At 41.7% G+C, this 18166-nt stretch overlaps 1 protein-coding gene across 1 annotated transcript in view; it reads right to left on the reverse strand.

Moving 5' to 3' along the window:
* Positions 1-18166, reverse strand: part of LOC106610542 (receptor-type tyrosine-protein phosphatase delta) — a gene marked incomplete at its 5' end in the record, with an annotated part of 114308 nt that overhangs the window by 29732 nt on the left and 66410 nt on the right. Inside the window, 4 exon segments of the mRNA XM_045711457.1 lie at positions 912-1092; positions 1402-1506; positions 11923-12077; positions 12370-12489. Of these exon segments, the coding sequence (XP_045567413.1) occupies positions 912-1092; positions 1402-1506; positions 11923-12077; positions 12370-12489 (561 nt within the window).

Raw genomic sequence — 18166 nt, forward strand, 5'->3', positions numbered from 1 at the left:
AGAGGTGCTGTTTCTCTGTCCAGACAGCATCAGATACATGGTCTACACATACTGAGACAGAGAGGTGCTGTTTCACTGACCAGACAGCATCAGATACATGGTCTACACATACTGAGACAGAGAGGTGCTGTTTCTCTGTCCAGACAGCATCAGATACATGGTCTACACATACTGAGACAGAGAGGTGCTGTTACACTGTCCAGACAGCATCAGAGACATGGTCTACACATACTGAGACAGAGAGGTGCTGTTACACTGTCCAGACAGCATCAGAGACATGGTCTACACATACTGAGACAGAGAGGTGCTGTTTCACTGTCCAGACTGCATCAGATACATGGTCTACACATACTGAGACAGAGAGGAGCTATTTCACTGACCAGACAGCATCAGATACATGGTCTACATGTAGAGAGACAGAGGGGAGCTGTTTCACTGTCCAGACAGCATCAGATACATGGTCTACACATACTGAGACAGAGAGGTGCTGTTTCTCTGTCCAGACAGCATCAGATACATGGTCTACACATACTGAGACAGAGGGGAGCTATTTCTCTGTCCAGACAGCATCAGATACATGGTCTACACATACTGAGACAGAGAGGTGCTGTTACACTGTCCAGACAGCATCAGAGACATGGTCTACACATACTGAGACAGAGAGGTGCTGTTTCACTGTCCAGACTGCATCAGATACATGGTCTACACATACTGAGACAGAGGGGAGCTATTTCTCTGTCCAGACAGCATCAGATACATGGTCTACACATACTGAGACGTCTCAATAAATGATCAATATTTAAATATTTGATTTGAACGGGCAAGGAGGTACGCCGGCCCTGGATCTCAAAGACACAACTTTTTTTCTCCCTGGAACAGCACCACAGAACCCTACAACCTTTACAACGTACCTTGAACTCCAGTTCTGTGCCCGTGACGTTCTCCGCTGGTTCTATCTGGGTCAGCCTCTGGATGTAGGCGTGAAGGTTTCGCGCCGGAACCTCAGTGTTGCCGCAGGTGACGGCTTCCAGCAGCGCATCGTGAATAAAGGCGTACTGATCCTCCGTCTGCACCATGTAGTTCCGCTGGGACCTAAAAGTTGAATGTTTCAGTCAGGGTTCATTTACTGGTAAACACCGGTAATCACATAGTCCTGGTTTCAGTTAGCATTTACTGTAAAGAGTCTGAAAAATGATGTGTCTGTAAAAAATGACATGTGTCTGTAAAAAACGACATGTGTCTGTAAAAAATGACGTGTCTAAAAAACGACATGTGTCTGTAAAAAATGATGTGTGGCTGCTCCTACGTGGTCCCTACAGTGGTAATTAGTTCAACGTTCTGAAAATGAATGCTTATTGGATGAGAGATTTCCCCCCAAAAGTGATTCAACATCCCATTTACCTCATGAGGGTCACGTGACCGTAGATGTCAACTGTCTTCTCGTGTTTGATTCGCTCCACCATGGCGTCAATCACGATGAAACAACCAGTCCGGCCCACTCCAGCACTAAAAAAGGGAGGAGGGAACAAGAGACATGGTGCATAATCATTCCAACAGTTAGTCTATGTATCCCAGTATCATCTGTAGGATGACGTGTTAAAACAAAGCTCCGTTCCAGAGAAGTTATCCCAGTACTACTTGCAGGGCCGATGGGTAACCTGGAACTAAATGGAGCTGTAATGATTCATCCTTCTACAGTCTGTAGCTAATGTTGACAGCAACATGTTGACCTGCAACTAACTAGCTTTTAACGGAATCCACTGGATCCTCTCTGTCCAGACACACACACACACACACACACACACACACACACAGACACACAGACACACACACAAAGTCCCTCTACGACCTCCTCAGAGTCATCAAAAGTGATCTGCCCATCCATGCCTCTTTTCTAGACCAACTCAACTCATTTTATGCTTCGACAACAACAACAACACCGTACCGTGCGTGAGGACCTGTCATGCCAAATAGTGTCCCGCTCTACGTCATAATGGGATTCCATAAACAATTAGCAACAGCCCTAGCAACAGCCCTAGCAACAGAAGTTAGAACTCATAGAATCCCATTGTGACGTAAAGGGGGACACTATTTGGCATGACATGCCCCCTGCCGAACCAGAAGACTGGGTGATCTCTCTATCCGAGGCCGACGTGAGTAAGGTCTTAAATCAGGTCAACGCTCGCAAGGCCGCGGGGCCGGACGCTATTTCAGGGCGCGTTCTCAGAGCATGCTGAGATCAGCTGGCAGGCATATTCACTGTCATTTTCAACCTCTCCTTGTCCCAGTCTGTAATCCCCACATGTTTTAAGATGACCAGGATCATTCCTGTTCCTAATAACTCTAGGGCTTCATGCCACAATGACTACCGCCCTGTAGCAGTCACATCTGGAATCATGAAGTGCTTTGAGAGGCTGGTTATGACACACGTCATCTCCATAAACCCAGATACACTAGACACTCTTCAATTTACATACCGCCCCAACAGATCCACAGATGACATGATCTCATTTGCTCTCCACACTGCCCTCACCCACCTAGACAAGAGGAACACCTACAGTATGTGAGAATGCTGTTCTGTAGCTGAGTGTTCAACACCATTGTCCCATCCAAGCTTCACATCGTCGGGGCTGTTGTGAAGAAGGCACCCTGTCCCCCTTGTGGGTAACAGACCTCAGTCCCCTTTCCTAACCCCTAACCTTAACCTCAACCCCTAACCCCTAACCTCAACCCCTAACCTTAACCCCAACCCCTAACCCCTAACCTCAACCCCTAACCTCAACCCCTAACCTCAACCCCTAACCTCAACCCCTAACCTCAACCCCTAACCTCAACCCCTAACCCCTAACCCCTAACCTCAACCCCTAACCTGAACCCCTAACCTTAACCTCAACCCCTAACCTCAACCCCTAACCTCAACCCCTAACCGTAACCCCTAACCTTAACCCCTAACCTTAACCCCTAACCTTAACCCCTAACCTTAACCCCTTACCTTAACCCCTAACCTTAACCCCTAACCTTAACCCCTAACCTTAACCCCTAACCTTAACCTCAACCCCTAACCTCAACCCCTAACCTTAATGCCAACCCCTAACCCCTAACCTCAACCCCTAACCTGAACCCCTAACCTTAACCTCAACCCCTAACCTCAACCCCTAACCTCAACCCCTAACCTCAACCCCTAACCTCAACCCCTAACCTCAACCCCTAACCTCAACCCCTAACCTCAACCCCTAACCTTAACCCTAACCTGAACCCCTAACCTGAACCCCTAACCTTAACCTCAACCCCTAACCTCAACCCCTAACCTCAACCCCTAACCGTAACCCCTAACCTCAACCCCTAACCTCAACCCCTAACCTTAACCCCTAACCTTAACCCCTAACCTTAACCCCTAACCTTAACCCCTAACCTTAACCCCTAACCTTAACCCCTAACCTTAACCTCAACCCCTAACCTCAACCCCTAACCTTAATGCCAACCCCTAACCTTAACCCCTAACCTTAACCCCAACCCCTAACCTTAACCCCAACCCCTAAAATAGCCCTTTCACAAGTGAGGACCGGCAAAATGTCCTCACTTCTCAGAATTTTTATTGGTTTACTATTCTTGTGAAGATTTCTGGTACAAGTAGAGTAAAATGTGACACACACACACACACACACACACACACACACACACACACACACACACACACACACACACACACACACAGAGCTCTATCCTATGCTCAAACCCAGACAGTCGGCCAGTACGGTTACATGCACACAATAGATGGATATAATAGTTAGTTTAAAACGTTTACATGCTTAGCAAGAAGAATAATTTTCCTAATAATCCTGTTTATATGGACACATCTGAAATCAGTCTACGTGCTGACACTGATAAACGCAGAAAATCGGCAATATAAATGAACATTCTACCACATGTTATTTTTGTGAATCGTATTTCATTCCGAGTTTGGACACAAACTTTATATGTGAAAACTATTTCTAAGATGCATATTTAAAGTTGTTCTGAACTCTCTCGCGCGTAACAGAGAGGTTCGATCGGCTGATGCTCATGCTCAGATCAAATACACCGCTGGAACGCCGATTTAAGATGTTTACATGTCCTAATCGTTTAAAAGATGGCTCAGAAAACCAGGCCTGTGTACTATACTAAGATGTTTACATGTCCTAATCGTTTAAAAGATGGCTCAGAAAACCAGGCCTGTGTACTATACTAAGATGTTTACATGTCCTAATCGTTTAAAAGATGGCTCAGAAAACCAGGCCTGTGTACTATACTAAGATGTTTACATGTCCTAATCGTTTAAAAGATGGCTCAGAAAACCAGGCCTGTGTACTATACTAAGATGTTTACATGTCCTAATCGTTTAAAAGATGGCTCAGAAAACCAGGCCTGTGTACTATACTAAGATGTTTACATGTCCTAATCGTTTAAAAGATGGCTCAGAAAACCAGGCCTGTGTACTATACTAAGATGTTTACATGTCCTAATCGTTTAAAAGATGGCTCAGAAAACCAGGCCTGTGTACTATACTAAGATGTTTACATGTCCTAATCGTTTAAAAGATGGCTCAGAAAACCAGGCCTGTGTACTATACTAAGATGTTTACATGTCCTAATCGTTTAAAAGATGGCTCAGAAAACCAGGCCTGTGTACTATACTAAGATGTTTACATGTCCTAATCGTTTAAAAGATGGCTCAGAAAACCAGGCCTGTGTACTATACTAAGATGTTTACATGTCCTAATCGTTTAAAAGATGGCTCAGAAAACCAGGCCTGTGTACTATACTAAGATGTTTACATGTCCTAATCGTTTAAAAGATGGCTCAGAAAACCAGGCCTGTGTACTATACTAAGATGTTTACATGTCCTAATCGTTTAAAAGATGGCTCAGAAAACCAGGCCTGTGTACTATACTAAGATGTTTACATGTCCTAATCGTTTAAAAGATGGCTCAGAAAACCAGGCCTGTGTACTATACTAAGATGTTTACATGTCCTAATCGTTTAAAAGATGGCTCAGAAAACCAGGCCTGTGTACTATACTAAGATGTTTACATGTCCTAATCGTTTAAAAGATGGCTCAGAAAACCAGGCCTGTGCTTTCATCAATTATGACCTTTTTACGCTGATTAAGATGAGCAGATTAAGATGTTTACATGACTTTAGCATAATCAGCCTGCTGACATTATCAGTTTAATGTCTTTATTCTTTTGGAACTTCTGTGAGTGTAATGTTTACTGTTCATTTTTATTGTTTATTTCACTTTTCTTTATTATCTACTTCACTTGCTTTGGCAATGTTAACATATGTTTCCCATGGCAATAAAGTCCCTTAAATTTAATTTAATTGATACAGAGAGTGATACAGAGAGAGATCGAGAGAGATACAGAGAGAGAGAGAGAGATACAGAGAGAGAGAGAGATACAGAGAGAGGGAGATAGAGAGAGATACAGAGATACAGAGATACAGAGAGATATATATATAGAGAGAGAGAGAGATACAGAGAGAGAGAGAGAGATACAGAGAGAGAGAGAGAGAGAGATACAGAGAGAGAGAGAGAGAGAGAGAGAGAGAGAGAGACTGACTATTGTTACTGTAAATAAGCTAATTTAATTCACCTATAATCCTGTTACACACTCCATCTCACTGGCAGCTTCCTTGTTACACACACACACACACACACACACACACACACACACACACACACACACACACACACACACACACACACACACACACACACACACACACACCCTCTCTCTCACCCCGTCTCCCTCCCTCTCTGACTTGCTGAGTAAGAGGAAGAGAAGTATTCTCCATGTCTATTCCATTCCACAGTGGGAGCCAGCCCAGCCTTCTAATGACAGGGTTCATAAAGCACAGCATACCGTTTAGACAACGCACTGGGACTGTCAACTCCTGAACCCAAGTGTGTGTGTGTGTGTGTGTGTGTGTGTGTGTGTGTGTGTGTGTGTGTGTGTGTGTGTGTGTGTGTGTGTAACGCTTAGAGAGTACATAGTAAACGGTAAAATCCACTGATGTAAATACCTCGTTGCTCGTCGTAAACCAATATTGTTATGGAGGAATGCAGCTTGTTTAGCCAATGAGAAGTGTTTGGGGTTTCTGTCTGGGTAAAAGGTCAATCTCATTTAAGCTCAGGAGATTCATATATATATATGATTTCCATTGTTTGAATGGAATTTCAGTTGACAGAACTGAGCGTGACGAACCCGTAACTCAGTTCTTCTCTGGGTTTCCTGGGTATTACTGTATGCTTGTTGTTACACTGCTGCCATGAACTTGGCCAGTGATGGACAAAGTCAAGATATTTGGTCGGGTCTTTGACAAATGAAATCACTGAAACCTGGTTTGATGTGTGCAGAGACTGTGTCTACAGAACCATTGCTTCATTTGAGCCGGATTCTGCCGGATTCTGCTGGAAACAGCACCTCTCAATTTTGGACTATTTTGTTCCGGAATCCATTTACCAGGATCCGGTACCTATCATGGCATGAACAATTATTTTCCCTGTTTGCAATGTAACAATTCTAATAAAATTTCAGTTTTTTTCCAACTGCTTACACACATTTTCAAAACTGTCTCTCCTTTTTTAAAAACTCTACACACAATTCCTAAAACTGCACACACAAAATGCCTCACATCTCCTTCAAAATGTAACACTGCATTCAAAATGCCATAAACACATGTCAGAATGAAGCATTTGCATCAAATGGCAAACACTGCTTTCGTAATAGTACATTGTTTGGATATACAATGTAAACACTGTTGTTCTAAATCTAAAGCTCGTTGGTCTTTCATAGGCTTATATCTACATTCCAATACAATGTTCTACAGTGAAAGTAATCTGCTGAGAGGGGTAACAAGTACACTGTAAACACCAATGCAATGTAGAAACAGAAAATATTTATTAGGCCAAACATTACTGTTGTATACAGTAGCATACAACAAAACCATAAACATATGTAAACCAAAAGTATATTCTTTAGAATACAGTAAAGAACACAATTGTGTGTGTGGGGTCCCGGGGGGGGCAGTCCAGGAATTGGTAGGGGGGGGGGGGGGCAGTCACCAGTGCTAAGCTACGCTTCATCTCTTCTCCGGGCTGGGTCTGGCCACAATGCTTCGTCCACATCAGAAGATACGTTTTCTCTTGCCAAACATGGAGGGAAGTATCTCCTAGCATGGCGTATCCAACCTTGGACAGAGGCAACCTCTATGTCCCCACATGCGTCCTCCATTGCCTGGAGAAGCGGCATGCGGGCATAGGGTTGGCGATCATACACTTTCCAGCGCCAGGCTGAGAAGAATTCCTCTATGGGATTTAGAAAAGGTGAATATGGGGGTAGGTACAAAACTACAAATTGTGGATGGGTGGCAAACCAGTTTTGGACCAGAACAGCCCGGTGAAAACTAACATTGTCCCATAAAACCACAAATCTAGCAGGCTCCTGATCTGGAACAGGGACAAGCATTGTGTAAATTGCATCCAGAAAAGTGAGCATATAGCCGGTGTTGTACGGACCCAGTGTGACATTGTGATGGAGGACCCCGTTTTGAGTGATGGCAGCACACATAGTTATATTACCCCCACGCTGTCCAGGGACATTGGTAATTGCCCTCTGTCCTATTGTGTGTGTGACCTGATGAATAAGTGTAGCATTTTGATTGGTTGTGTTTGGAAAAGGAAAGCAAGTCACTTCCTGTTAGATTTTTGTGTTTTAGGTAGAGAATTGTGTGTAGTGTTTTGAAAAAATTGTTTTATGCAATTGACAACTGAGTCAAAGCTTATGGTTTTGGATATTTGGTGTGTAGTTTTGCACTTTGAGTGAGAGGTTTCAAAAATCGTGTGACATGAAAAGATATTGTGTGTAAGCAGTTGGAAAAAACTGTAATTCAAGTTGCCTCCTCTGTAATTCTGTGAAAACTGATATTCTAAGAATTGGTTTGTTTTGGGTGGCGGCCCGTGTTTATGGTTTGTGCAACATCGTAGCCTGTATAGACCAACATGTGGCCATTGCTGTGGTGAGAGAGTGAAGCTGGTATCTCTCACAGAATTAGAACGGCATTCACCCTTTCTATGGTCTGTCTGTCTGTCTGTCTGTCTGTCTGTCTGTCTGTCTGTCTGTCTGTCTGTCTGTCTGTCTGTCTGTCTGTAGGCCACCGAGTTATCAACTAACAAATAGGCCTGTTGAACAAACAAAGTAAAACAAGAGAGAGAGAGAGAGAGAGAGAGAGAGAGAGAGAGAGAGAGAGAGAGAGAGAGAGAGAGAGAGAGAGAGAGAGAGAGAGAGAGAGGCTTTTGACACAAGGGTATAAGCCATCGCTGGTGAGTGAGCTGCACATCATTGGGTGAGTCAGTGAAACTGGAAGGCTTTTTTAGGACAACAACTTCCTCCTCATATTGTCTCCTCCACACATCTAGACCGAAACTATTGATGGATTCAACAAGAGGTCGTTTTTAATGAGCTCACATTCTCAGTGTCAAAGTAACATGTCATTTCAAAAATTTACGAGGTATTAAAGAAGATTATGCTAAAGTCTCCAGTCATCTAAAATGATGTAAAATTGCATGAAATGCGTTTATAAAAGGCTACATTTTTCACTGGACCATCTGTTCTACATCACTATACCAGAGTCATGTACTCTACTGTTCTACATCACTATACCAGAGTCATGTACTCTACTGTTCTACATCACTATAACCAGAGTCATGTACTCTACTGTTCTACATCACTATACCAGAGTCATGTACTCTACTGTTCTACATCACTATAACCAGAGTCATGTACTCTACTGTTCTACATCACTATACCAGAGTCATGTACTCTACTGTTCTACATCACTATACCAGAGTCATGTACTCCACTGTTCTACATCACTATACCAGAGTCATGTACTCCACTGTTCTACATCACTATACCAGAGTCATGTACTCTACTGTTCTACATCACTATACCAGAGTCATGTACTCCACTGTTCTACATCACTATACCAGAGTCATGTACTCTACTGTTCTACATCACTATACCAGAGTCATGTACTCTACTGTTCTACATCACTATACCAGAGTCACTGTTCTACATCACTATAATCATGTACTCTACTGTTCTATATCACTATACCAGAGTCATGTACTCTACTGTTCTATATCACTATACCAGAGTCATGTACTCTACTGTTCTACATCACTATACCAGAGTCATGTACTCTACTGTTCTACATCACTATACCAGAGTCATGTACTCTACTGTTCTACATCACTATACCAGAGTCATGTACTCCACTGTTCTACATCACTATACCAGAGTCATGTACTCCACTGTTCTACATCACTATACCAGAGTCATGTACTCTACTGTTCTACATCACTATACCAGAGTCATGTACTCTACTGTTCTACATCACTATACAAGAGTCATGTACTCTACTGTTCTACATCACTATACCAGAGTCATGTACTCTACTGTTCTACATCACTATAACCAGAGTCATGTACTCTACTGTTCTACATCACTATACCAGAGTCATGTACTCTACTGTTCTACATCACTATACCAGAGTCATGTACTCTACTGTTCTACATCACTATACCAGAGTCATGTACTCTACTGTTCTACATCACTATACCAGAGTCATGTACTCTACTGTTCTACATCACTATACCAGAGTCATGTACTCCACTGTTCTACATCACTATACCAGAGTCATGTACTCTACTGTTCTACATCACTATACCAGAGTCATGTACTCTACTGTTCTACATCACTATAACCAGAGTCATGTACTCTACTGTTCTACATCACTATAACCAGAGTCATGTACTCTACTGTTCTACATCACTATACCAGAGTCATGTACTCCACTGTTCTACATCACTATACCAGAGTCATGTACTCCACTGTTCTACATCACTATACCAGAGTCATGTACTCCACTGTTCTACATCACTATACCAGAGTCATGTACTCTACTGTTCTACATCACTATACCAGAGTCATGTACTCCACTGTTCTACATCACTATACCAGAGTCATGTACTCTACTGTTCTACATCACTATACCAGAGTCATGTACTCCACTGTTCTACATCACTATACCAGAGTCATGTACTCTACTGTTCTACATCACTATACCAGAGTCATGTACTCTACTGTTCTACATCACTATACCAGAGTCACTGTTCTACATCACTATAATCATGTACTCTACTGTTCTATATCACTATACCAGAGTCATGTACTCTACTGTTCTATATCACTATACCAGAGTCATGTACTCTACTGTTCTACATCACTATACCAGAGTCATGTACTCTACTGTTCTACATCACTATACCAGAGTCATGTACTCTACTGTTCTACATCACTATACCAGAGTCATGTACTCCACTGTTCTACATCACTATACCAGAGTCATGTACTCCACTGTTCTACATCACTATACCAGAGTCATGTACTCTACTGTTCTACATCACTATACCAGAGTCATGTACTCTACTGTTCTACATCACTATACAAGAGTCATGTACTCTACTGTTCTACATCACTATACAAGAGTCATGTACTCTACTGTTCTACATCACTATACCAGAGTCATGTACTCTACTGTTCTACATCACTATACCAGAGTCATGTACTCTACTGTTCTATATCACTATACCAGAGTCATGTACTCTACTGTTCTACATCACTATATCAGAGTCATGTACTCTACTGTTCTACATCACTATACCAGAGTCATGTACTCTACTGTTCTACATCACTATACCAGAGTCATGTACTCTACTGTTCTACATCACTATACCAGAGTCATGTACTCTACTGTTCTACATCACTATACCAGTCATGTACTCCACTGTTCTACATCACTATACCAGAGTCATGTACTCTACTGTTCTACATCACTATACCAGAGTCATGTACTCTACTGTTCTACATCACTATACCAGAGTCATGTACTCTACTGTTCTACATCACTATACCAGAGTCATGTACTCTACTGTTCTACATCACTATAACCAGAGTCATGTACTCTACTGTTCTACATCACTATAACCAGAGTCATGTACTCTACTGTTCTACATCACTATACCAGAGTCATGTACTCCACTGTTCTACATCACTATACCAGAGTCATGTACTCTACTGTTCTACATCACTATACCAGAGTCATGTACTCCACTGTTCTACATCACTATACCAGAGTCATGTACTCCACTGTTCTACATCACTATACCAGAGTCATGTACTCCACTGTTCTACATCACTATACCAGAGTCATGTACTCTACTGTTCTACATCACTATACCAGAGTCATGTACTCTACTGTTCTACATCACTATACCAGAGTCATGTACTCTACTGTTCTACATCACTATACCAGAGTCATGTACTCCACTGTTCTACATCACTATACCAGAGTCATGTACTCTACTGTTCTACATCATTATACCAGAGTCATGTACTCTACTGTTCTACATCACTATACCAGAGTCATGTACTCTACTGTTCTACATCACTATACCAGAGCCATGATAATGCTATGCTTTATTATAAAGGGTTTTTTCTGCTAGGCGTTCCAGGTAAATCAGAGCCACTCACTTTCTGTTTCCGGCACCTCCCAATTTACCAATGAATCTCTGTACAAAACAGAATGTTGTTCACCTGATCCATATTTCTGCACTGTGTTGCTGACTAAACCTCCAGTGTTGACCTATAGGTGAACGAAGGTCAAACAGACTGTAACAGATCAATGGAAAGAAAGCGTTCCCAGACGTGCTTCAGCCCAGCTTCAACAAAAAATGGGAATCGACGGAGAGACTTGAAAATTCCCAAAATATTCCTTACCCACAGGAAACTTTAAGTAATAGAATCTGTAAAGATGGTACCTGCAGTGAACGACCATGGGTCCTGCGTCTGGAGGGCTGCAGGCCTTGACCCGGCGTAGGAAGGCCAGGAAGGGGGTGGGGTGTTCGGGGACCCCGTGGTCCGGCCAGGCTGTAAACTGGAACTGACGAATCTCACGCTTCTCATTGGAGCCACTCTGGAGGAGGAGAGGAGAGGAGAGGAGAGGAGAGGAGAAGAGGAGGGGGAAGGGAGGGGAGGGGAGGAAAGGAGAGGAGGGGAGAGAAGTGGAGGAGAGGGGAGAGGAGAGGTGAAGAGAGGAGAGGAGAGGTAAAGAGAGGTGAAGAGAGGAGAGGAGAAGAGAGGAGAGGTGAAGAGAGGAGAGGAGGTTACACAAAAAGTAAACACATAAAACACACGTCCGTCTGTCTGTCTCTCTCTTTCTCTCACCCACACACACACACGCACACACGACCCCCCCTCACACACACCTTGTAGAGAGCGAAGGTCCTAACAGAGTATGTAGCCAGCTCTACAGTGTCCAGCAGAGTAACCTGTATCAGCCCATATGTCTCTGTTCCTCTGGTAGGCCAGTACTGATCACATTTTACCTGCAGAGAGAGAGAGACAACGTCAGAGGGGGCAGAGGGGGTCAAAAGACTGATAACAAAAGAGATAGAGAGAGACAGAATGAGAGAGAGAACGTGTGTGTTTTTTACAGAGAATATGAGAGAGAGGAGAGAGAGACAGTGTGTGTGTGTGTGTGTGTGTGTGTGTGTGTGTGTGTGTGTGTGTGTGTGTGTGTGTGCAGTTACAGTGTGTGAGAGAAAGACAGGTGTTATTCTAAGTTATCTATCAGATACTGAACTAGCTATAAGTGGTCACAGGATGTTGTGCTAACCTCTACAAATATGCAAACAGCAAACCCCAGCATGCTTTAGCACCGCACCACATACAATTCCACATAACAAGCAGACAGATTTGTAGTTCTTTTCCAGCCTCAGAAACCACAGGGAGCTAAGGGAAGAAAATCACAGAAATCCCCTGGAGAGTCCATGGCAGAATCAGGCCAAACCAAACGATGTGGATGAGCTGATCCATCCAGTTTCACATCAAAGCCAGTGGGGAGGCCTGCTCTGCATTCCACTCGTCCAGACTGGATTCTGGTGTTTCTGGCCATTGCTACTCTGTAATTATCTGTTCTCTTTCCCTGAGACGCTGGGATAATAATATAGCTTTATACTGTACTGGTTTCCACAGGGCTGAGACGCTGGGATCATAATATAGCTTTATACTGTACTGGTTTCCGCAGGGCTGAGGCGCTGGGATTATAATATAGCTTTATACCGTACTGGTTTCCACAGGGCTGAGACGCTGGGATTATAATATAGCTTTATACTGTACTGGTTTCCACAGGGCTGAGACGCTGGGATAATAATATAGCTTTATACTGTACTGGTTTCCACAGGGCTGAGACGCTGGGATTATAATACAGCTTTATACTGTACTGGTTTCCACAGGGCTGAGACGCTGGGATTATAATACAGCTTTATACTGTACTGGTTTCCACAGGGCTGAGACGCTGGGATTATAATACAGCTTTATACTGTACTGCTTTCCACAGGGCTGAGACGCTGGGATTATAATATAGCTTTATACTGTACTGGTTTCCACAGGGCTGAGACGCTGGGATTATAATACAGTTTTATACTGTACTGGTTTCCACAGGGCTGAGACGCTGGGATTATAATACAGCTTTATACTGTACTGCTTTCCACAGGGCTGAGACGCTGGGATTATAATACAGCTTTATACTGTACTGGTTTCCACAGGGCTGAGACGCTGGGATTATAATATAGCTTTACACTGTACTGGTTTCCACAGGGCTGAGACGCTGGGATTATAATACAGTTTTACACTGTACTGGTTTCCACAGGGCTGAGACGCTGGGATTATAATACAGCTTTATACTGTACTGGTTTCCACAGGGCTGAGACGCTGGGATTATAATATAGTTTTACACTGTACTGGTTTCCACAGGGCTGAGACGCTGGGATAATAATATAGCTTTACACTGTACTGGTTTCCACAGGGCTGAGACGCTGGGATTATAATATAGCTTTATACTGTACTGGTTTCCACAGGGCTGAGACGCTGGGATTATAATACAGTTTTATACTGTACTGGTTTCCACAGGGCTGAGACGCTGGGATTATAATATAGCTTTATACTGTACTGGTTTCCACAGGGCTGAGACACTGGGATTATAATACAGTTTTATACTGTACTGCTTTCCACAGGGCTGAGATGCTGGGATATTATTGATTATAGTATCCATAGTCCCAAATGGCACCCTATTCCCTTTATAAGTAGCCTTGTCCGAGCCAGAACGGACAAGAGCCCATCTCCTGTTTCTGTAGTGAGACAGCTTGATGTACCAGTACACCCCCTGGACAGGACACTAGTCTATATCCTGTTTCTGTAGTGAGACAGCTTGATGTACCAGTACACCCCCTGGACAGGACACTAGTCTATATCCTGTTCCTGTAGTGAGACAGCTTGATGTACCAGTACACCCCCTGGACAGGACACTAGGACACTATCTCCTGTTTCTGTAGTGAGACAGCTTGATGTACCAGTACACCCCCTGGACAGGACACTAGTCTATCTCCTGTTTCTGTAGTGAGACAGCTTGATGTACCAGTACACCCCCTGGACAGGACACTAGTCTATCTCCTGTTTCTGTAGTGAGACAGCTTGATGTACAGTACACCCCCTGGACAGGACACTAGTCTATCTCCTGTTTCTGTAGGGAGACAGCTTGATGTACCAGTACACCCCCTGGACAGGACACTAGTCTATCTCCTGTTTCTGTAGTGAGACAGCTTGATGTACCAGTACACCCCCTGGACAGGACACTAGTCTATCTCCTGTTTCTGTAGTGAGGCAGCTTGATGTACCAGTACACCCCCTGGACAGGACACTAGTCTATATCCTGTTTCTGTAGTGAGACAGCTTGATGTACCAGTACACCCCCTGGACAGGACGCAGGCCTATTGCAGGGACATAGAACTCTGGTCAAAAGTGGTGCACTATATAGGGAACATGATGACATTTGGGATGTGACCATAGCATTTCTACTGAGAAGCTGGGTTACACACCAGGGAATGACTGGAGTAAATATATCATATTGTAGCTCCCTAATGTACTGTATATGTAGTCTAATGCTAATGTATTGAAGCTATATGGTACAGTCTAATAGTCTAATATAGTCTAATAGCTCAGCTCTTTAATGTACTATTAGCTATGTAATATACAGTAGCTACCTAGCCTAACATGGATGGACAGTGGCTACAGTCCAGATTAAACAGACAAAGTTTTGGGTCAGTTTCATTTCTTTTCAGCCAATTCAGGACAGGAACTGAAATCCAAATTGGAGACTTGAGAAGAAATAACAAATGTAATGGATAACAAATGGTAATATCTCTTCTTCTTGAAGAGGAACGGACTGAACTGAAATGGAAGTAGACCCAACCTTGAACGAGATCCAAAGAACACAACACACAACGTGCAACGTGAACTAGTGGACAACGTGCATTTTGTTGAGTCTCCAAAAGTGGTTTCAGAAGAGCATTTCAGTCATTCTCAGTGTGTTTAAAAACCAGACAGAAAATAACATATTGTGTGATCAGAAAACCATGTGAGCAGAGGTTGCAGAAATGAAGTAAGAGAGTAAAGGGAGAGGGATAGGGGGAGGGTAAAGGAGGGAGGGAAGGAGAGAGGGATGTCTTGCCTTGGAGAAGAAATAAGAGGGCATCTGAAACAGACAGAGAGAGAGAGAGAGAGAGAGAGACAGACAGGGTGAAACAGACAGAGAGAGAGAGAGTTGAAAAAGAGACATGGCAGCAGCTATCACACAGCACTACAGTACATTACTACCACAGTATTAGTACTGCTATTAAAATGGTACTATATAGTACATGGTAATACTACAATATTAGTACTATTGTTAGTATTAGCATGGGACTACCAGAGCCATATATTTAGCCATACATATCCATATATTTATCCATATATAACCATATATTTGTCCATATACAACCATATATTTATCGATATATAACCATATATTTATCCATATATAACCATATATTTATCCATATATAACCATATATTTATCCATATATTACCATATATTTATCCATATACAACCATATATTTATCCATATATAACTATATATATATATAACCACATATTTATTCATATATAACCATATATTTATCCATACATATCCATATATTTATCCATACATGACCATATATTTATCCATACATGACCATATATTTATCCATACATGACCATATATTTATCCATACATGACCATATATTTATCCATACATGACCATATATTTATCCATACATGACCATATATTTATCCATACATGACCATATATTTATCCATACATGACCATATATTTATCCATACATGACCATATATTTATCCATACATGACCATATATTTATCCATACATGACCATATATTTATCCATACATGACCATATATTTATCCATACATGACCATATATTTATCCATACATGACCATATATTTATCCATACATGACCATATATTTATCCATACATGACCATATATTTATCCATATATGACCAAATGTTTATCCATATATGACCAAATATTTATCCATATATAACCATATAACTAGATATTGATCCATATATGACCATATATTTATAAATATAGATGTATTTATCTATATATTTACATGAATATATATATATTTACATACTCTGGGTACTACATGGCAATACTACTAGTCATGGTAATACCATGGTGATACTACAGTATAAGCATAGTATTAGTAGCAGCCTAGAAGAAGTTTCTACTAAACTACCTAAACTATTAGTATTATCATGGTACTCATAGCCATATATTTACATGGATATATAATCTGGGCACTACATGGTAATTCTACTAGTCATGAAACTACATAGTACATGGTAGTACTACTAGTCATGGTACTACATAGTACATGGTAGTACTACTAGTCATGGTACTACATAGTAAATGTTAGTACTACTAGTTATGGTACTACATAGCCATATACGTACATGGATATATAGTCTGGGTACTACATGGTAGTACTACTAGTCATGGTAGTACATGTTAGTACTACTAGTTATGGTACTACATAGTACATGGTAGTACTATTAGTCATGGTACTACATAGCCATATATGTACATGGATATATAGTCTGGGTACTACATGGTAGTACTACTAGTCATGGTACTACATAGTACATGGTAGTACTACTAGTCATAATACTACATGTTAGTACTATTAGTCATGGTACTGCATAGCCATATATGTACATGGATATATAGTCTGGGTACTACATGGTAGTACTACTCGTCATGGTACTACATAGTACATGTAGTACTACTAGTCATGGTACTACATAGCCATATATGTACATGGATATATAGTCTGGGTACTACATGGTAGTACTACTAGTCATGGTACTACATAGTACATGGTAGTACCACTAGTCATAATACTACACACTACATGTTAGTACTACTAGTCATGGTACTACATACTACATGTTAGTACTACTAGTCATGGTACTACATAGTACTACATAGTACATGGCAGTACTACAAGTCATAGTACTACATAGAACATGGTAGTACTACTAGTCATGGTCCTACATAGTACATGTTAGTTCTACTAGTCATTGTACTACATAGTACATGTTAGTTCTACTAGTCATGGTAGTACATAGTACATGACAGTACTACAGTATAAGCATAGTATTAGTAGAAGCATGGTGGAAAGAGAAAGTTGTACCTAGTTTTTACATGGGGTAAGAAGAGAAACTGAAGACTAAAGGTGACAACACCATGTTAGAAACACGTTAGAGGGAGAAAGTACATGATTATTTAAGGTCCTAATAGGAGAGTCATACTGCTGTATACACACATAATATACAGCGGCGTTCACCAACTGGCCTCCCGCATGCTATTTGGCCACCCCAAGTTTTCTAAACCTCCCAAAAAACAATATAGATATTTATTTATTTATTCTTAGAAAAATAAAAGACTGTAAAAAAAACCACCTGCAAATCAGCTCCAACTGATTTTAATTTTGGAAATCTGTTCCAAAGGTATTCAAACGCATAATAAAGAGATATATGTCATCACACAGGTTTAGAAATGTAAACAAAGTTTGAAATGATTCTGTTTAAGTCTAGTATTATACTGTATCTG

This window comes from Salmo salar, unplaced genomic scaffold, assembly GCF_905237065.1.
Source record: "Salmo salar unplaced genomic scaffold, Ssal_v3.1, whole genome shotgun sequence".
Lineage (NCBI taxonomy): Eukaryota > Metazoa > Chordata > Actinopteri > Salmoniformes > Salmonidae > Salmo > Salmo salar.